Source organism: Nannospalax galili, unplaced genomic scaffold (assembly GCF_000622305.1).
Source record: "Nannospalax galili isolate Female #2095 unplaced genomic scaffold, S.galili_v1.0 scaffold818, whole genome shotgun sequence".
Classification (NCBI taxonomy): Eukaryota; Metazoa; Chordata; class Mammalia; order Rodentia; family Spalacidae; genus Nannospalax; species Nannospalax galili.
In genome coordinates this window covers 772,335-793,582 of record NW_008341874.1, presented here as the reverse complement: position 1 = coordinate 793,582, position 21,248 = coordinate 772,335, and the positions used below count along the sequence as shown (strand labels likewise).

The window sequence follows — 21,248 nt, the reverse complement described above, 5'->3', positions numbered from 1 at the left end:
GGGAGGGAGGGAGGGAGCAGGAGAGAGGAAAGGAAAGAGGGAGAAGGGAACCAATGAACATCAGCTGCATGCTTAGCTGTGTCTCCCATCTCCTAATGTGACAGCAAGTGTGTGACATCAGAACACTCAGGTAGAACTCTGGAATGGGATGTGTGTATTACTAATGTGCAAGTCCTGGGTGGTGCTGCCCATTTTGCTCTGAGAGACTTGAGACAACATTTCGACATTGATGCCTCTGCTCAAAACCTTTCAGACAACTTCCGAACCATACAGGAAAACTATGTTACAATCACACTTTGCTTTTGACCCACAACGGTCCATCCATCTAACTCACCAGCCATGCTTCCAGAGGGGTCTGGGCTATTAGAACTGGCAACTGGTGAGCACCTTAGAGAATGCCTTATCTATGTTACTAAGAAGTAAACAGAGGCTCACAATGGACCTTGTTGTACCCAGTGTTAGAGATAATCCAATGATTCCCAGGCCAGTGTTCCTTAGGGGTCCTGGGAACTCTGTACTATCTTCCAGACCCTTTGACTCTTTGCAAAAATAAAACAGAAACATTTTTGCTTTCTCAAGGAATTTTTTTTCCTTCTTTTTGAAAAAGTATTCTCTTTTTTCGTTTTTGCTTTTGTGTGTTTGTGTCTGGATGTATGTTGTGGGGGGTGCATGTGTAGGTCAGAGGACAAACTGTAGAAGTCACTTCTCCCCTTCCATCATGTGAGTCCCTGGACCTTGAACTCAGGTTGTCAGGCTTTACCCACTGAGCCATCTCTCCAGACCAAATTAAGTTTTTTCAATGTGTAGTTAACTCTGAGGGCAGTTACAACAGAGAAAGAACAAAAATATTCTTGCTGGGGATCTAGCTCAGTGGGTAGAGTGCCAGCCTAGCATACCAGGAACCCTGGATTCAATACCCAGCATTGCCTAAGCCAGAGTGGTGGCACTCAGGCCTGTAATCCCACAGTCCAGAAGGAGAAGGAGGAGGATCAGGAGTTCAAGGTTATCCTCCAGCCCCTGGTGCCTCCTTCCACGCTGCTCCTTCTGTAGTAATGGCCACTGCCACCAGCCTGAGCCTGAAATGAGAACAGCTGAGAAGTTTCTTGAGGTTGAAGGGCCATTTACTACCCACTCATTCTACCCGACACCCCCACTGTCCTAGCCATTAAGTTATCACCCGAAGAACTCAGGTGCTATCACTGGCCTCATCATATCTACTAGATGTGTTCTCCCCATCCACCCCCTGCCTTTTTTCCGAGTTCAAAGCATTCTGGATTTTTACATCCATTACATCATTTTGCCTGTGGAAATCAGCAGAAGATGACAGTGGAGTCGGTGGGGCTTGGACAGCTTAGACACATGGTACTCAGAAAAGTATTTATTGGATGAATGGGCAGTGAAGGCCACCACTAGTCTACATGCCCTTTTCCTCAAGCTAAGAATAAGTGTATTGCCCTATTGTTTGACAGCCTGGGTAGTTCTGCCCAGGGAACCTTCCAGAATCCTGGTGGGCATCTTTCCAGCAATGCATACAAATAGACCCCATCACTGGGCATGATGAGTCACACATAATCCCAATGCTCAGGAAGCTAAGACAGAAAGATTGCCTCCAGGCCAGCCCAGACTACCTAGTAAGTTCTAGAACAGACTGGACCACTAGTGCAAGACTCTGTCTCAAAAAAAAAAAAAAAAAAGAAAAGAAAGAAATACACCCCACTGTCACCCAGTCATCCCATTCCCTGGGCCCCAGGGCCGCCTGCCTCCAGCAGTGCACACACTCAGCCTCCACCTTACCCCCATCAGCTTCAGAGCTAAGAGAGGGGTAGGACTGAGCTGTGAATGAGAGAAAGAAGGAAACTTGAAGGATACTCAGATCCTGTATCCAGAAAGAAGTTGCATACAGGTGTGTGTGCCAATGTACAAGTACACACACTCAAGTTCTTGAGTATATCCTAAGGTTGCTATTGAAAAGGGCCCACCTGCTGACTAGGACTCCATGCAGGATCAGGCCCTCCATAAAAAATCCACATGGCTGTGATATGAATGTGATACCCTTGGGTGGTGCTAGACACACAGGCTTGGCCTGAACATGATAATCTAAATATCCAGAATGCTCCAAAATACAAAATTTTGACGTGTTGGCATTATACGAACAAATAGAAAAATGTACACCACGATACTGTTTCATTCACAAAACTATTTAAAATATTATATAAAATTATTTTCAGGCTATATGTATAAGGAATGCAAGAAACATTTAATGAATGTCCCATCCCCCAAATATTTATGCTAATATTCAAAAGCCCTCTTCCCCAAAGCTCTGAAACCTAGGTCAGATAAGGAGTGCACAGCCTGTAAGTAACTCAAACACCTGGACAGACCCTGGCTCTCTGGACACTATCCCCCTTTCATGAGTAAGGAACAGGCTCAAAGAGGTTCTGGATTTTGTTCACTTCACAAAAGCAGCTGTAGGTCAGTCATCCAAGGATGAGCAACAGCACATCAGGGCCTCCCTGTCATCCTCTTCCCAATGCCTCCGCGGACACAATTCTGCTAACTGAGTTAAGAATGGGTAAAGATGGAGAATGCATGTCTGAAATCCAGGCATGGACAAGTGGAGGCTGCACTAGGTAGGAGAAACACACTGACAAGCTGGTGCTGGAGCACACAGGATGGGGCAGGGGCTGTCAGCTCTGGTCCAGGGAAAATAGACAGGTACAGAGCAGGCTCTACTAGCAGAAAGGCAGCAGCTTTAAGAAGTGGTGAGTAGACCACCCAGGTTCAACTGTGTAGGTAAGGACAGTGCCAGCCCTTCTCTAGAAGGGACTGACATCAGGACCCGGTTCCTAGAAAGCTCACCAGTACTACTGCAGAGGTCAAAAGAACACTAGGGTCAGAAGTAATTGCTTTGTTTTTTGTTTTTGTTTTGAGACAGGGATCCAGGTAGAATCATGAAAATACCCAGTACAAAAGCAGCACTTTTATTTTAAAGAGGAAACTGAGGCCCAGAGACATGGGTAAGTCGAGGTCACCAAATGAATCTGTAACCGAGTCATGAGAAGTTAGGCCTGTGACTCACAGATGCAACCCTTCCTGTTCATTCCATAGGGCATTTTTCCACTTACATTCACCTTGTACCCACCTAGGACCACTTTCGAACCTTGAGTTCCTTTCTGAGATGGTCCTGGGAACTGGGCCACCCTGTGTTTCTTTGTTTATGTGTTTGTTTGTTTGAAGACATGGTCTCATATATCCCAGGCTGGCGTGGAATTTGATATGCTGACAAGGATGATCTTGAAATTCTGGTCCTCCCCCTTCACGTCCATGTGCTGGGACTACAGTTGTGTACTACCCCGGAGTCCCATGCATACTAGCCAAACACTGCCTTCAGCAACCCACCCACCCATTTTTTTGGATGGAATACAAGGCCTTGATCATGTTAGTCAGGCAGGTGCTCTACAGTGAGTTACACCTCTTTGTTGCTCTTGATTTCCCAGCAATGATACAGTCAACTCCATTGTGAGAACTAAGAAGCAAAGAATTCCTTCTGTTAAGCTATGCAGAGTCATGCCTTAGAGTCACTAGTAATGCCATCAGGAGGATCCAGTCTGGACAGTGAGGGCTGTGTGTGCAGCCTTCCGTATCTTCATCCCCTCAACACAGAACACAAGGGCACTAGACATCGGGGTAAATAAACGCTTTATTTGCCTTGTACAGCATCAACTTTCTTACATTCGCAATTAAATTGCCATTAAAGTGCCAGAGATTTTCTTAGTTATGATGACATTTGTTAAAAGAAATTAGAACTTTTCTCAGAAACATGGCTGTTATGAATAAAACTTTTTTTCTTACAAAACACAGAATGGAAGCCCCTCAATGTTGACCTGGTAGGTTGGACAATTTGCAAACAGATTCTAATTCCCTCTCACCTTGAGCACCAAACTGGCTGGAACTAACACACCTGGGGAGAAAGAGCTACGTTACAGAGCTCGAAAAACACCCACACCCTGGCTGCCGCCTCTTCTGGGTCATGCCGGGGTGCTACCGTTAGAACAGCTCTAATCTTCAGAGCATTGAAGATCTGGCCCCCTCTGCCGCCTGTTATCCCACCCTCCCTTACTAATGAAAGCCCCAAAAGTCATTACAATGAAAAAAATGGGTTTCCATTACCCAAGTAACTAGCAATATTCAGTAAAAATGAGGATAATAAACACAAAAGCTTGCTTAGTAAACAAGTGCTCTCAGCGTTCAATGCAAAACAAAAAACAAAAAAACTGAACTCTTAAGGCAAATACCGTTGACCTTGCACATGGGCTGGATGAACTCAGAACTCTTTACCTAGTTGCAGAGTTCCAGGAGCCGAAAGGCGGTTGGTTTTTCGGGACTTGCCACGGATAGAGGCAAGGTCTTTGCATTATTGCTGAGGCTGTTGGGGTGTTTCTCTTTGGAGTTTATATACAAACACACCCGAGGCTGATGTAGTATTTATACATATATATGTACACACATACAAAGGCCTGCTACTCTTTCTTTGTGGACACTGACAGTTCTACCTCGGGAAGCTGGATGCCAACTTTAGTCCCACTGTCATTGCTAGATGAGGAAGACAATCGAGACTTCTTGGAGGCCAAGGACACCCCACTCCCCTGTAACTTGCCTGCCTCTTCGTCACTCCCAGTCACTTCATAGTGACCTTTGCTCTTTGACCCCAATCCACCAAAGGTACCAAATTTCAGCTTCCCATGTTTGCCTTTAACTTTTCCACCTTCGAGTGACACCTCTCCGCTTTCAAACTCCAAAGTCCCGGTTGGGGTGGATGGTGCGGAGGACTCCCTGTCATCACTGAAAGAGCTGGAGCGCTGCCTTACCTTCTTGCTTTTAAACAGGGAGAATTTGGCTTTTGGTGAAGATGCTTCGGCCTCTACTTCTCCTTCCAGAGAGCCCAGGCTGGCCTTTGAGCTCTTCAGGTCCCCTTTGGACCCAGAAATGGATGCTTCAGGGGAGCCGGCAACACCTCCTTTCCCTTTAGGTTTGGAAAAATTAAACTTGGGCATTTTGATTTTGGATTTTTTAAGTTTCACTTCAGACTCTTCCCACTCGCTGTCTCCAGCACCAGCCTGCACACTGGCCTCCACTCTAGGGAAGTTGACATCCACCCCAGCTTCCCTACCAACCAGCTCACGGCCAGAGAAGGTAAATTTGGGGATCTTCATCTTGGGGAATGTTACTTTTCCAGATCCACTTTCCAAGTGACCTTGAGGCCCAGACACACTCAGTCCAGGACCCTGCAGTCCAATCTGACCTCCTTTCATACCTGCGTCTACCTTTGGTCCTGAGAGATGAAGGCCTCCAGCTAGCTTAGATGAATCCAAGCTGAGAGCAGAGGAAACTTGGGGTCCCTTCCACTCAGCCCCAGAGCCTTTGACACTCATATGCCCTTCACCCAGGCTGATGTCAGGGGCGCTGATACCCCCTGAAATATCCATACCTCCTTTGACTTTGGGGCCCTTCAAGCTGACACCAAAATCTGACTCAGGAGATGCCATATTAAAAGAAGGCCCCTTTACACTGATATCAGGAACAGCCCCGTGGAGACCTATTCCTGAACTTTTCAGATCACCTTTGATTTCAGGACCAGAAGAAATCTGCCCAGTCGGGAGTCTCATTTCACATCCAGAGGCCTTAATTCCAGGCATTTGGAGGTTTCCTTCTAGGCCCTGAATGCTGATGCCTGGAAGACTTCCTCCAACTGTGGGACCTTTCAGTTCGCCAGTGGCCCCAAGGCTCCCCTTCACTGTTGGTCCTTCCAAATTGAAGTTCATGCCCGGTGCTGAGATCTGAGGCCCTTTCAGGTTCACATCCACACCTGGCCCCTTTAGTTCTCCACCAATTTGTGGCCCCTTGATGTTAGTGTCCAAGTCGGACCCTGGAGTGGAGATGCCAAACTGAGGCAGCTTCATTTTAGGAAGTTTGATACCACCTTCTGATGCCTCCAAGCTGAGATCAGGAACACCCACAGATATTTTTGGGCACTTGATGTCACCAGACACAGCAAGGTCCCCCTGTAGGCTCGGCCCCTTCAGCGTCACATCTGGTGCCCCAACATTAAGTGCTGCCGTGGCATCAATCCCTGGCACGTTCACACCATCTCCTCCCATCTGTATCTTCCCACCAACACCTCTGAGGTCAAGACCTGGGGCATGCACCTTCATGCTGGGAGCTGATGCATCCAGATCTCCCTTCACACTTGGTCCTTTCAAGTTCAGGTCAAGGTCAGGCCCAGAGACTTTTGGCATGGAGAGGTTCACCGAAGGCAAGTCCACTCCTGGGCCTTTTAGAGAAACATCAGGCCCTTCAAGCTTAACATCTGGTGTGCTCAAGCCTCCTTCAAGAGAGGGCAGCTGGGCATGGATCTCAGGGCCCCTACCCTCCACTTTCACACCAGGGGCACTGATCTTGGGCAATGAAAACTTAGGGAATTTGATCCTTGCTTCTGGACCTTGCAGATCTACATCAGGTCCTTCCAGTCCCACACTGGGAACATCGCCCTTTATCTTTGGTCCTTTCAAGTTAACATTCACATCGGGTATAGAGACTTGAGGGGCAGAAATGCCAAAAGATGGGGCTTTGATTTTCGCATCAGAGCCTTCAATGCTGATGTCAGGTGTGTCCAAGTTTGCCTGCACTTTGGGGCCTTTCAAGTGGCCCTCTATTTTGGGCCCTGAGACATCCACACCTGGCACCTTGAACTTGGGAGCCTTCATCTTGATGTCAGGAGCTTCCACATTAATCCCTGGTGAAGAAATATCCACATCAGGTACCTTGATTTCACCCTCCAACTTGGGGCTAGGGAGGGGAGCCTCTGCTTTAAATTTAGGTGATTTGATGTCAAATTCTACATCTGGGAAGTACATTTTTCCAAACATAGTTTTCTTGGTTTTGGGAGATTTTACGTCAACTTTGAGTGCAGCATCTGGCCCTGCAACATTGACATCCATATCAGGAGCCTTGAGGCTGGCGTCAATCTCACCTCCTGGAACACTCAAATCAAATCCCTGTTTTTTGGCTTTTACTTTAGGACCACTCATGTGGATTTTAGGCATCTTAAACTTGCTTTTCTTGCCCTTGCCACCAATGCTAATTTCAGGAGCCTCAACATTCAGCTCAGCTTCAGGAGCTGTCACATCAAGTGACGGCATCTTGATGTCAGTTTTAGGGCTTTTTGCACCAAATCCAAATTTGGGTTTCTTAAATTTGGGTAATTTAACATCTGGCCCCTCAATACTGATATCTGGGCTCTCCATGTGTGCATCTAAGCTTGGAGTTTCTAAATCAACTTTGGGCCCCTTGAGGTCCACTTCACCACCTTCTAACTTCGGACCAGAAACTCCAATTTTTGGTGTCTTGAGATGCAAATCAATATCAGGCACAGTTACTTTAGGAACAGATATATCCAACGATGGCATCTTCAAACTAGGACCACTAAGTTTGGCATCAGGGCCTTCAAAGTCCAGACTTGGGCCTTTAAGGTCTACTTCAGGCCCTTTGAAAGTACCGTCAATCTTAGGAGCAGACACATCAAAGTCTCCTTTTACTTTGGGTCCTTTTAAATCCAGATCAACATCAGGCATGGAGATCTTGGGAGCCTTGATATTAATCTCAGGCATCTTAAACTTGGGACCTTTCATCTTCATATCCAGACCTTCAATATTCACATCAGGTACATCAATGTCCATCTTGGGTCCAGAGACATCGATGTCTGCCTTGGGCAGGCTCACATCCACTTCTGGGCCCTCTCCTTTGAAGCCAGGCATGCTGAACTTGGGCATTTTCATCTTAGGCATCTTCAGGTGCCAGTCTGGGCCTTGAACACCCACATCCGGTGCATTAATGTCCATTTTTGGACCTGTGATATCAACTTCAGGGCCTTTGATGTCACCTTCCACTTTTGGCAGAGACACATCCACATCGCCCTTCACTTTGGGGCCTTTCAGGTTAAGATCAATGTCAGGCATGGAGATCTTGGGGGCCTTGATGTTCATCTCTGGCATCTTGAACTTAGGGCCTTTCAGCTTTCCTTCTGGTCCTTCAATGCTAACATCAGGACCTTCAATGTCCACCTTGGGCCCTGAGACATCAATGTCAGCCTTGGGCAGGCTCACATCCACTTCAGGACCCTCTCCTTTGAAGCCAGGCATGCTGAACTTGGGCATTTTCACTTTGGGCATCTTCAGGTGCCAATCTGGACCTTGAACGTCCGCATCTGGGGCACTGATGTCCACTTTGGGACCTTTGATGTCAACTTCAGGGCCTTTGAGGTCTCCTTCCACTTTTGGCAGAGACACATCTACTTCGCCCTTCACCTTTGGCCCTTTTAGATTCAGGTCAACTTCAGGCATGGAGATCTTGGGTGCCTTGAGGTGGAGATCAGGCATTTTAAACTTGGGGCCCTTCAGTTTCCCTTCTGGACCATGAATGTCAATGTCAGGAGTGTCTATGTCCAGTTTAGGGCCTTTGACATCTACTTTGGGACCTTTCAAATCTCCTTCTGGTTTCGGAATGGAAATGTCCAAATCTCCCTTTATCTTAGGTCCTTTCAAGTTCAAATCAATGTCACTCATAGAGATTTGTGGAGTTTTAAAATGGACATCTGGCACCTTAAATTTGGGACCTTTGAGTTTTCCTTCAGGACCCTCAATGTCTATCTCTGGTCCTTTCAGCTCACCTTCCACTTTAGGTAGTGCAAGGTCCACATCGCCCTTTACTTTAGGCCCTTTAAGATTTAAGTCAAAGTCAGGCATGGAAATCTTAGGAGCTTTGATGTGCATGTCTGGCATTTTAAATTTCGGGCCCTGTAATTTTCCTTCTGGACTTTCAATGTTGACATCCGGAGCATTAATGTCCACTTTAGGACCTTTTGAAAGTACCGTCAATCTTAGGAGCAGACACATCAAAGTCTCCTTTTACTTTGGGTCCTTTTAAATCCAGATCAACATCAGGCATGGAGATCTTGGGAGCCTTGATATTAATCTCAGGCATCTTAAACTTGGGACCTTTCATCTTCATATCCAGACCTTCAATATTCACATCAGGTACATCAATGTCCATCTTGGGTCCAGAGACATCGATGTCTGCCTTGGGCAGGCTCACATCCACTTCTGGGCCCTCTCCTTTGAAGCCAGGCATGCTGAACTTGGGCATTTTCACCTTGGGCATCTTCAGGTGCCAGTCTGGACCATGAACGTCCACATCTGGGGCATCAATGTCCACTTTAGGACCTTTGATGTCAATTTCAGGGCCTTTGAGATCACCTTCCACTTTGGGCAGGGAAACATCCACATCTCCCTTCACTTTCGGACCTTTCAGATGCAAATCAGGCATGGAGATCTTGGGGGCCTTGATGTTCAACTCAGGCATCTTGAACTTCGGACCTTTCAACTTTCCTTCTGGTCCTTCAACACTAACATCAGGACCTTCAATGTCCACCTTGGGCCCTGAGACATCAATGTCAGCCTTGGGAAGGTTCACATCCACTTCTGGGCCCTCTCCTTTGAAGCCAGGCATGCTGAACTTAGGCATTTTCACTTTGGGCATCTTCAGGTGCCAATCTGGACCTTGAACATCCACATCTGGGGCACTGATGTCCACTTTGGGACCTTTGATGTCAACTTCAGGGCCTTTGAGGTCTCCTTCCACTTTTGGCAGAGACACATCTACTTCGCCCTTCACCTTTGACCCTTTTAGATTCAGGTCAACTTCAGGCATGGAGATCTTGGGTGCCTTGAGGTGGAGATCAGGCATTTTAAACTTAGGGCCCTTTAGTTTCCCTTCTGGACCATGAATGTCAATGTCAGGAGCATCTACATCCACCTTGGGTCCTGAGACATCGATGTCAGCCTTGGGCAGGCTCACATCTACTTCTGGACCCTCTCCTTTGAAGCCAGGCATGCTGAACTTGGGCATTTTCACCTTGGGCATCTTCAGGTGCCAATCTGGGCCTTGAACATCAACATCTGGGGCATCAATATCTAGTTTTGGGCCTTTGATATCAACTTCAGGAGCCTTTAGATCACCTTCTACTTTAGGCAGAGAAACATCCACATCTCCTTTCATCTTAGGACCCTTCAAATGCAAATCAAAGTCAGGCATGGAGATCTTGGGTGCCTTGATGTTCATCTCTGGCATCTTGAACTTGGGGCCCTTTAGTTTCACATCTGGACCTTCAATATTCACATCTGGAACATCAATGTCCACTTTGGGTCCTGAGACACTGACGTCTGCCTTGGGCAGGTTCACATCTATTTCTGGGCCCTCTCCTTTGAAGCCAGGCATGCTGAACTTGGGCATTTTCACCTTGGGCATCTTCAGGTGCCAGTCTGGGCCATGAACATCCACATCTGGGGCATCAATGTCCACTTTAGGCCCTTTGAGGTCAACTTCAGGAACTTTAATCTCACCCTCCACTTTTGGCAGAGACACATCCACATCGCCCTTCACTTTGGGGCCTTTCAGGTTAAGATCAATGTCAGGCATGGAGATCTTGGGGGCCTTGATGTTCATCTCCGGCATCTTGAACTTCGGACCTTTCAGCTTTCCTTCTGGTCCTTCAATGCTAACATCAGGACCTTCAATGTCCACCTTGGGCCCTGAGACATCAATATCAGCCTTGGGAAGGTTCACATCCACTTCTGGGCCCTCTCCTTTGAAGCCAGGCATGCTGAACTTGGGCATTTTCACCTTGGGCATCTTCAGGTGCCAATCTGGGCCTTGAACATCTACATCCGGAGCATTAATGTCCAGCTTAGGGCCTTTGATGTCAATTTCAGGGCCTTTGAGGTCACCTTCCACTTTGGGCAGGGAAACATCCACATCTCCCTTCACTTTCGGACCTTTCAGATGCAAATCAGGCATGGAGATCTTGGGGGCTTTGATGTTCATCTCAGGCATCTTAAACTTCGGACCTTTCAACTTTCCTTCTGGTCCTTCAAGGCTAACATCAGGACTTTCGATGTCCACCTTGGGCCCTGAGACATCGATGTCAGCCTTGGGCAGGTTCACATCCACTTCTGGGCCCTCTCCTTTAAAGCCAGGCATGCTGAACTTTGGCATTTTTACCTTGGGCATCTTCAAGTGCCAGTCTGGGCCATGAGCATCGACATCTGGGGCACTGATGTCCATTTTTGGACCTTTGATGTCAACCTCTGGGCCTTTAAGATCCCCTTCAATTTGGGGGAGGGAAACATCCATATCGCCCTTCATTTTGGGGCCTTTCAGATTTAAATCTATATCAGGCATAGATATTTTGGGAGCTTTTAGGTGCATCTCTGGCATTTTAAATTTGGGCCCTTTCAGCTTACCCTCTGGGCCTTCAATGCTGACATCAGGAATGTCAATGTCCACTTTGGGACCTGTAATATCCACCTCAGGGCCCTTTAGATCACCCTCCACTTTTGGCAGAGACACATCCACATCGCCCTTTACTTTGGGGCCTTTCAGGTTAAGATCAATGTCAGGCATGGAGATCTTGGGGGCCTTGATGTTCATCTCTGGCATCTTGAACTTAGGGCCTTTCAACTTTCCTTCTGGTCCTTCGATGTTAACGTCAGGACCTTCAATGTCCACCTTAGGTCCTGAGACATCAATGTCAGCCTTGGGCAGGTTCACATCCACTTCTGGACCCTCTCCTTTGAAGCCAGGCATGCTGAACTTGGGCATTTTCACCTTGGGCATCTTCAGATGCCAGTCTGGGCCATGAACGTCCACATCTGGGGCATCAATGTCCACTTTAGGGCCTTTAATGTCAATCTCTGGCCCTTTAAGATCCCCTTCAAGTTTGGGAAGGGAAACATCCATATCACCTTTCACCTTGGGGCCCTTGAGGTTTAGGTCAATGTCGGGCATGGAGATCTTTGGAGCTCTGATGTTCATCTCAGGCATCTTGAATTTGGGACCTTTTAAGCTTCCCTCTGGACCTTCTACATTGAGTTCTGGACCCTCAATGTTCATACTGGGACCCTGAATGTTAATGTCTCCTTTTGGTACATCCACAGCCACATCAGGCCCTTCTGCTTTTAAGCCAGACACACTGAACTTGGGCATTTTCATCTTGGGCATTTTCAGATTCCATTCTGGACCATGAACATCCATATCAGGTGCATTAAGATGAACGTCTGGTGCTTTCATATCCACTTTGGGACTTTTAAAGTCTCCTTCCAAATTCGGACCTGCTACATCTAAGTCTCCTTTGACTTTAGGAGTTTTCAAATTTAGTTCCACATCAGGCATAGAAACTTTGGGAGAAGAAATACTCAGGAAAGGCATTTTAAACTTGGATCCTTTCACTTTTCCTTGGACTTCAACCTCTGGAGCATTAATATCAACTTTTGGAACTGTTACATCAACATCTGGCTTTTTAACTTTGACATCCACTTCAGGTGTCTGAACTTTGGATCCAGAAAAATTAAATTTGGGAAGCTTAAAACGAGATTTCTTTGATTTTCCTTCTATGTTGACCTTAGGACCAGAAATATCCACTTCTGGGCCCCTTACATCCAATTTAGGAGTTTTAATGTCACCCTCCAATTTGGGTCCAGAGATATCAACATCACCCTTCAGCTTTGAGCCCTTCAAATTCAAATCAATTTCTGGCATGGAGATCTTGGGCATGTTTACATGCATATCAGGCATTTTTAGCTTGGGACCCTTTAATTTGCCCTCAGGGCCATGAATGTCAATATCTGGAGCATCTACATCTAACTTTGGGCCCTTTATGTCAAGAGAAGGTCCTTTCAAATCGCCCTCTATATTTGGAAGAGAAACATCCACATCTCCTTTCACTTTTGGTCCTTTAAGATTAAGGTCCAAATCTGGCATTGAGATCTTAGGAGCCTTGATGTTCATCTCTGGCATCTTGAACTTGGGGCCCTTTAGTTTCGCATCTGGACCTTCGATATTCATATCTGGAACATCAATGTCCACTTTGGGTCCTGAGACACTGACGTCTGCCTTGGGCAGGCTCACATCCACTTCTGGGCCCTCTCCTTTGAAGCCAGGCATGCTGAACTTGGGCATTTTCACCTTGGGCATCTTCAGGTGCCAGTCTGGGCCATGAACGTCCACATCTGGGGCATCAACGTCCACTTTAGGCCCTTTGAGGTCAACTTCAGGAACTTTAATCTCACCCTCCACTTTTGGCAGAGACACATCCACATCGCCCTTCACTTTGGGGCCTTTCAGGTTAAGATCAATGTCAGGCATGGAGATCTTGGGGGCCTTGATGTTCATCTCTGGCATCTTGAACTTCGGACCTTTCAGCTTTCCTTCTGGTCCTTCAATGCTAACATCAGGACCTTCAATGTCCACCTTGGGTCCTGAGACACTGACGTCTGCCTTGGGCAAGCTCACATCCACTTCTGGGCCCTCTCCTTTGAAGCCAGGCATGCTGAACTTGGGCATTTTCACTTTTGGCATCTTCAAGTGCCAATCTGGACCTTGAACATCCATATCTGGAGCATTAATGTCAACTTTGGGGCCTTTGAGGTCACCTTCCACTTTGGGCAAGGAAACATCCACATCTCCCTTTACCTTAGGGCCCTTAAGATGCAAATCAATGTCAGGCATGGAGATCTTGGGGGCCTTGATGTTCATCTCCGGCATCTTGAACTTTGGACCTTTCAGCTTTCCTTCTGGTCCTTCAATGCTAACATCAGGACCTTCAATGTCCACCTTGGGTCCTGAGACATCAAGGTCAGCCTTGGGAAGGTTCACATCCACTTCAGGGCCCTCTGCTTTGAAGCCAGGCATGCTGAACTTGGGCATTTTCATCTTAGGCATTTTTAGGTGCCAGTCTGGGCCTTGAACACCCACATCCGGTGCATTAATGTCCATTTTTGGACCTGTGACATCAACTTCAGGGCCTCTGATGTCACCTTCCACTCTGGGCAGGGAAACATCCACATCTCCCTTTACTTTAGGACCCTTAAGATGCAAATCAATGTCAGGCATGGAGATCTTGGGGGCTTTGATGTTCATCTCCGGCATCTTGAACTTAGGGCCTTTCAATTTGCCCTCCGGTCCTTCAATGTCAATGTCTGGCCCACTCACATCCAAATGTGGCCCTTTGAGATCTCCTTCCAATTTGGGAGCATCTATATCCATTTCTCCCTTTACCTTCGGACTCTTTAAGTGAAGATCAATGTTGGGCATAGAAATTTTGGAAGCTTTAAAGTGCATGTCTGGCATCTTGAACTTAGGACTTTTCCATTTGCCTTCTGGGCCTTCCACGGCTACTTCTGGCATGTCAACATCCAACTTAGGGCCTTTGATGTCCAGTTCAGGACCCTTTAAAGCTCCCTCAAGCTTTGGTGCTGAAACATCAATGTCTCCTTTGACTTTAGGACCCTTTAAGTTGAAATCAACATCAGGCATAGAGATCTTAGGGGCCTTAAAGTGCATGTCAGGCATCTTAAACTTGGGGCCCTTCAACTTTGCATCAGGACATTCCAGATCAACATCAGGCACTTCCACATCCACACTGGGCCCTTTCAAATCTCCTTCTAACTTTGGCACAGACACATCCATATCTCCTTTGACTTTGGGGCCTTTCAAGTTTAAGTCCACATCAGGCATGGAGATCTTGGGAGCCTTGAAGTGCATGTCAGGCATCTTAAACTTGGGGCCCTTCAACTTTGCATCAGGACATTCCAGATCAACATCAGGCACTTCCACATCCACACTGGGCCCTTTCAAATCTCCTTCTAACTTTGGCACAGATACATTCATATCGCCTTTGACTTTGGGGCCTTTCAAGTGTAAGTCCACATCAGGCATGGAGATCTTGGGGGCCTTGAAATGCATGTCAGGCATCTTAAACTTAGGACCCTTCAGTTTCCCTTCTGGACCTTCAAGACTCACATCAGGGACGTCAATGTCCACCTTGGGCCCTGAGACATCAATGTCAGCCTTCGGCAGGTTCACATCCACATCTGGGCTCTCTGCTTTGAAGCCAGGCATGCTGAACTTGGGCATTTTCATCTTGGGCATCTTCAGGTGCCAATCTGGACCATGAATACCCACATCTGGAGCACTGATGTCTACTTTAGGTCCTGTGATGTCCACATCTGGCACTTTCATTTCACCCTCTACCTTGGGCACAGTCACATCCATATCCCCCTTGACTTTGGGACCTTTCAAATTTAAGTCCACATCAGGCATGGAGATCTTAGGGGCCCTGAAATGCATGTCTGGCATCTTAAACTTGGGGCCCTTCAACTTTGCATCAGGACATTCCAGATCAACATCAGGCATTTCCACATCCACACTGGGCCCTTTCAAATCTCCTTCCAATTTTGGTACAGACACATCCATATCACCTTTGACTTTGGGGCCTTTCAAGTGTAAGTCCACATCAGGCATGGAGATCTTGGGAGTCTTAAAGTGCATGTCAGGCATCTTAAACTTGGGGCCCCTCAACTTTGCATCAGGACATTCCAGATCAACATCAGGCACTTCCACATCCACACTAGGACCTTTGATATCAACTTGTGGACCTCTGAGCTCAGCTTCCATTTCTGGCACAGAAGCATCTATCTCTCCTTTCAGTTTAGGCCCTTTCAAATTCAAGTCTACATCTGGCATGGAGATCTTGGGAGCCTTGATATTCAATTTGGGCATCTTAAATTTAGAGCCTTTCAGTTTTCCTTCTGGTCCTTCGATATCCAAATCAGGAGCATCAATGTCTACCTTGGGTGCAGAGACATTAATGTCAGCCTGAGGCAGATTCATATCCATATCTGGGCCCTCTGCTTTGAAGCCAGGCATGCTGAACTTGGGCATTTTCATCTTGGGCATCTTCAGGTGCCAATCTGGCCCATGAACGTCCACATCTGGGGCACTGACGTCTACTTTTGGCCCCTTGATGTCCACATCTGGCACTTTTATTTCACCTTCCAATTTAGGCACAGACACATCCATATCCCCTTTGACTTTGGGGCCTTTCAAGTGTAAGTCCACATCAGGCATGGAGATCTTGGGGGTCTTGAAATGCATGTCTGGCATCTTAAACTTGGGGCCTTTCAATTTTCCTTCCGGACATTCAATATCAATATCACCGACATCCACATCCATCTTAGGGGCTTTAACATCAACTTCAGGACCTTTCAAATCTCCCTCTACTTTCGGAAGAGAAATATCCACATCAGTTTTTAGTTTAGGTCCTTTCAGATTAAGCCCGACATCAGGCATAGAGATTTTGTGTGTCTGTATATTCATGCTTGGCATTTTAAACTTAGGACCCTTTAGTTTCCCCTCTGGAGCTTCAATATTCACATCTGGAACATCAATGTCCATTTTGGGTCCTGAGACATCAACACTGGCCTTTGGAAGGTTCACATCCACTTCAGGGCCCTCTCCTTTGAAACTAGGCATGCTGAACTTGGGCATTTTGACCTTAGGCATCTTCAGGTGCCAATCTGGGCCATGAACTTCCACATCTGGTGCATTAATGTCTACTTTGGGGCCCTTGATGTCAACAGCAGGAGGTTTTATCTCTCCTACTTTTGGAAGTGAGACATCATAATCTCCTTTCCCTTTAGGGCCTTTCAAATTCAAGCTAACATCTGGCATGGATATCTTCTGAGGCTTTATATTCATTTCTGGCATCTTAAATTTGGGGCTTTTTATTTTTGCATCTGGACCTTCGATATTCACATCTGGAGCATCAATGTCCACCTTGGGTCCCGAGACATCAATGTTGGCCTTAGGAAGATTAATGTCCACTTCTGGACCTTCTCCTTTGAAGCCAGGCATGCTAAACTTGGGCATTTTCATCTTAGGCATCTTTAGGTGCCAGTCTGGGCCGTGAACGTCCACATCTGGAGCATCAATGCCAACTTTAGGCCCTTTAATGCCAACATCTGGCACTTTTATTTCACCTTCTACCTCGGGTAAAGACACATCCACATCTGTTTTTACTTTGGGCCCTTTAAGATGCAAGTCCACATCAGGCATGGAGATCTTGGGGGCCTTGAAGTGCATGTCAGGCATCTTAAACTTGGGGCCCTTCAGCTTCCCTTCTGGCCCTTCAAGACTCACATCTGGGGTCTCAAGGTCCACCTTGGGCCCTGAGACATCGATGTCAGACTTGGGTATGCTCATATCTACTTCAGGGCCCTCTGTTTTGAGGCCAGCCATGCTGAACTTGGGCATTTTCATCTTGGGCATCTTCAGGTGCCAATCTGGACCATGAACACCCACATCTGGGGCACTGACGTCTACTTTTGGCCCCGTGATGTCCACATCTGGCACTTCTATTTCACCTTCTACCTTGGGCACAGTCACATCCAGATCTCCTCCTTTGACTTTGGGGCCTTTCAAGTTCAAGTCCACATCAGGCATGGAGATCTTGGGAGCCTTAAAGTGCATCTCAGGCATCTTAAATTTGGGACCCTTCAGCTTTCCTTCTGGTCCCTCAAGGTTCACATCTGGGGTTTCAATGTCAACTTTAGGTCCTGAGACATCAATGCTAGCCTTGGACAGGTTCACGTCCCCATCTGGGCCCTCACCTTTGAGAGAAGGCATACTGAACTTGGGCATTTTCATCTTCGGCATCTTCAAACTCCAGTCTGGGCCTTGGCCTTCCACATCTGGTGCTTTAATATCTACCTTAGGACCTTTGATGTCCACATCTGGAACTGTCATCTCTCCTTCTATTTTTGGTGATGATATATCTATATTTCCTTTCATTTTGGGTCCTTTAAGATCCAAGTCAACATCTGGCAGAGACACCTTTGGGGCCTTGAAATGCACCTCAGGCATCTTAAACTTGGGACCTTTCAACTTCCCTTCTGGTCCTTCAAGGTTCAGATCTGGAGGACTAATATCTAGCTTTGGTGCAGAAATGTCTACATCAGCCTTAGGCACGTTTGCATCCAATTCTGGGCCTTCTCCTTTGAGACTGGGCATGCTGAATTTGGGCATTTTAATCTTTGGCATTCTCAAGTTCCAATCAGGACCATGAACATCAACATCTGGAGCACTGACATCTATTTTGGGGCCTTTCAAGTCCCCTTCCAGCTTTGGCATTGTGACATCATACTCTCCTTTGACCTTGGGACTTTTCATATGCAAATCCACATCAGGCATGGAGATCTTTGGAGCTTTGATATTCATCTCTGGCATCTTAAGCTTGGGACCCTTCAGCTTTCCTTCAGGTACTTCTATATTCACATCTGGAACTTCAACATCCACTTTCGGTCCTGAGACATCAACGTTGGCCTTAGGGAGGTTCACATCCACTTCTGGACCCTCTCCTTTGAAGCCTGGCATGCTGAACTTGGGCATTTTCATCTTGGGCATCTTCAAGTCTGGGCCTTGAACATCCACATCTGGGACATCAATGTCCAATTTGGCACTTTTAAGTTCAACATCAGGAACTTTAAGCTCACCTTCAGCCCTTGGCACTGTAACATCATATTCTCCCTTTGCACTGGGGCCTTTCAAGTGTAAGTCCACATCTGGCATGGAGATCTTCGGAGCTTTGATATTCATTTCAGGCATTTTAAACTTGGGCCCTTTCAATTTTCCTTCTGCTCCCTCAATGCTTATATCTGGAGCACTGACCTCTACCTTAGGCCCAGAAATGTCCACATCAGCCTTGGGCAGGTTCATCTCGACTTCTGGGCTCTCTGCTTTGATCCCTGGAACACTGAATTTGGGTATTTTCATTTTGGGCATCTTCAGGTGCCAATCGGGGCCATGCACATCTACTTCTGGGGTATCAGTGTCCACTTTGGGGCCTTTCAGTTCGGCCTCAAGCTTTGGCACTGTTGCCTCATACTCTCCCTTCACCTTTGAACCTTTAACATGCACGTCTACATCAGGTATCTTTGGAGTCTTGACAGTTACTTCAGGGAGCTTAATATCAGGGCCTTTAAGTTTGCCTCCCAGACCTTCCACATTGACATTTGGGGTTTCTACATTGACCTTAGGCCCTGAAATACTGATATCTCCTTTAGGTAGAGTCCCATCTACATCTGGGCCTTCTCCTTTGACTCCTGGAGCACTGAACTTGGGCATCTTCATCTTGGGCATTTTCAGGTTCCATTCTGGGCTATGAACTTCCACATCTGGGGCACTGACATCCACTTTGGGGCCTTTGACATCAATATCAGGGACTCTGACTTTCCCTTCTACTTTTGGGAGTATGACATCTATACCCCCTTTCCCTTTGGGTGAAGCCACATTTAAGTCTACGTCTGCCATAGAGATCCTGCAGGTTTCTGGTTTCCCAGGACCACTGAGCTTGGGGCCTGTCACAGTCCCCTCTAGGTTTGGTGTCTCTATGTCCACTCGGGGGCCTTTAACTGCCACCTGAGGGCCTTTAGCGTCACCTTTCACCTCAGAAGCAGATACTTTAATATCTCCCTTCAGTTTGCCGGACCCAAGGCTCAGATCCACATCTTGCATGGAGAGTTTAGGTTTCTGAATGATCATTTCAGGAGTCTTGACTTTATCACCCTTCATCTTTCCTTCTAGCCCACCAACAGCAATCTCAGGCAGGCTGACCTCCCCAGAGACTCCAGGAAGAGTCAGTTCACCTGTGGGCAATGTCACATCAATGCCAGCTCCCTCTCCCTTTGAACCTGGCGCAGAGAATTTAGGGACTTTCATCTCAGGCACATTCAGTTTGCCCCCTAGCCCATGAACATCAACATGAGGGGCTCGAACTTCCACACTGGGACCAGTGAAGCCACCCTCAATTTTGGGAGCATAGGTATCCATTCCTATGTTCCCCTGCAGCTTTGCATCTTTCATGCCTAAATTACCCTCAAGTGATGGCCCAGTGATTTGGGGACCCTTCAGCTTCCCCTCAAGCCCCTTAACACTGGCAGAAGGGGCACTGACTTCCACATGAGGGGCCTGGATGTGCCCACCAACGATCAAGGCTGGCTTGTCACCCTTGTGCCCCACAGAGAATTCTGGTGCAGAAACATTCAGCCCTGCCTCCGGTGCCTGGCCCTCGGGGCCTGCTGAGACACCAAATTTTGGCATCTTCATGGTAGGAATTTTAATTTTCCCAATATCACCACTCTGTAAGGATGGGCCCTGCACCTCTACTGCCCCACCCCCAAGAGAAGAGGAAATGTCCACTCCTGGAACTTGGACCCTTCCTTTGCCACCCGAGTCCAAGCTTTTTGCACTGATATTGACACCCGGGCTTCCCACCTTTATCCCAGGCACGGTGACCTGAAATTTTGAGTGGCCAGGACCTTGGAGCTCTGGTCCTGAAGCGGAAATGGCCCCTGCCTGGATGTCCACGGCAGAGCCTGTGATTGGAGAGGTTACCCCCGATCCCGAGGGCAGTCTGATCACTGTCTTCCCAGGCTGGGTCTCCACATCCACATTGGAGATTTCAGTCACTTCATGCCTTGGAATCTTGATCATGAACTCTGGGCTGCTGATGTCGATGTCCTTGACTCCTTCTCGACCAGTCACATCCACGGTGTAGGCTGTGACTCTTTTAGTCACTGTGATGGTGCGGCTCTGGGTTTCTCCCAGGTCCCCTTCCACTCCATCCTCCGACCTCAGCCGAGGCTTGATCTTTGTGGTATAGATGCGCTGGTACTCCTCATCATCCCCGCTCTGCAGAAAGACATGCCCGGCAGAAGTTGCAGCAGAGCCCGCCTGAATAGGCAGATGCCCAGCTGCAGCCCAGCTGACAACAGGGTTGTCTGTTTCCCAAAGAAGCTTAGACTATAATGAGGGTCCAGAGAGCCTCCTGAGGCAGAACACAAGGGACTGAAGAAAGAGGCTAACAGCCACATCACAGGAGGAAAACAGAAATTACTGGGGAGAAAATTCTGGTAAGCAAAGGCCATGGGAGGATTAGGGACTACATAGGCCCCTGAACTATGTTGTCTGGGAAGAGGATCTGTAATCTCATAGTGGTTCAAATCAACCTGTTCCAGGGACTCACCCCCAACCAGGCCATTCCTCCCTCAACTCTCAATTCACTGGTTTACTTGTTTTAGATGGCCTCCCAAGGGCCTTTTGCACACTGGAAAGCATCTGTGCAGCCTAACAGCTTGGCCTGTTTGGGTTACACTTTCACTTTGAGGACACATGGTTTGTTCAATAAACAAGCCATTAGGAGCATCCCTCACAGGCACTGGTCCACCCACCTCTGACTCACAGAATGTACAGAGGAACGATATCTGTGAGGCACAGGGGAACAGCAGTGAAACCATTTC

General features: G+C 47.4%; 1 protein-coding gene across 4 annotated transcripts in view; it reads right to left on the bottom strand.

Moving 5' to 3' along the window:
- Positions 1 to 21,248, bottom strand: part of Ahnak (AHNAK nucleoprotein) — a 110,383-nt gene that overhangs the window by 76,851 nt on the left and 12,284 nt on the right. The window contains exons 5-7 of one of the 4 annotated variants that reach the window (XM_029565611.1): positions 13,363 to 20,640; positions 9,279 to 10,638; positions 3,683 to 8,914 (exon numbers count right to left, since the gene is read on the bottom strand). The exons of 1 other annotated variant lie outside the window; for it this stretch is intronic. In XM_029565611.1, coding sequence (XP_029421471.1) covers positions 4,521 to 8,914; positions 9,279 to 10,638; positions 13,363 to 20,640 — 13,032 coding nt within the window. In that variant the 3' untranslated portion in view covers positions 3,683 to 4,520. Of the gene's footprint in view, positions 1 to 3,682; positions 8,915 to 9,278; positions 20,641 to 21,248 lie in introns of those variants that run through there. 2 more of the 4 variants (XM_029565610.1, XM_029565609.1) reach the window with 2 other exon arrangements.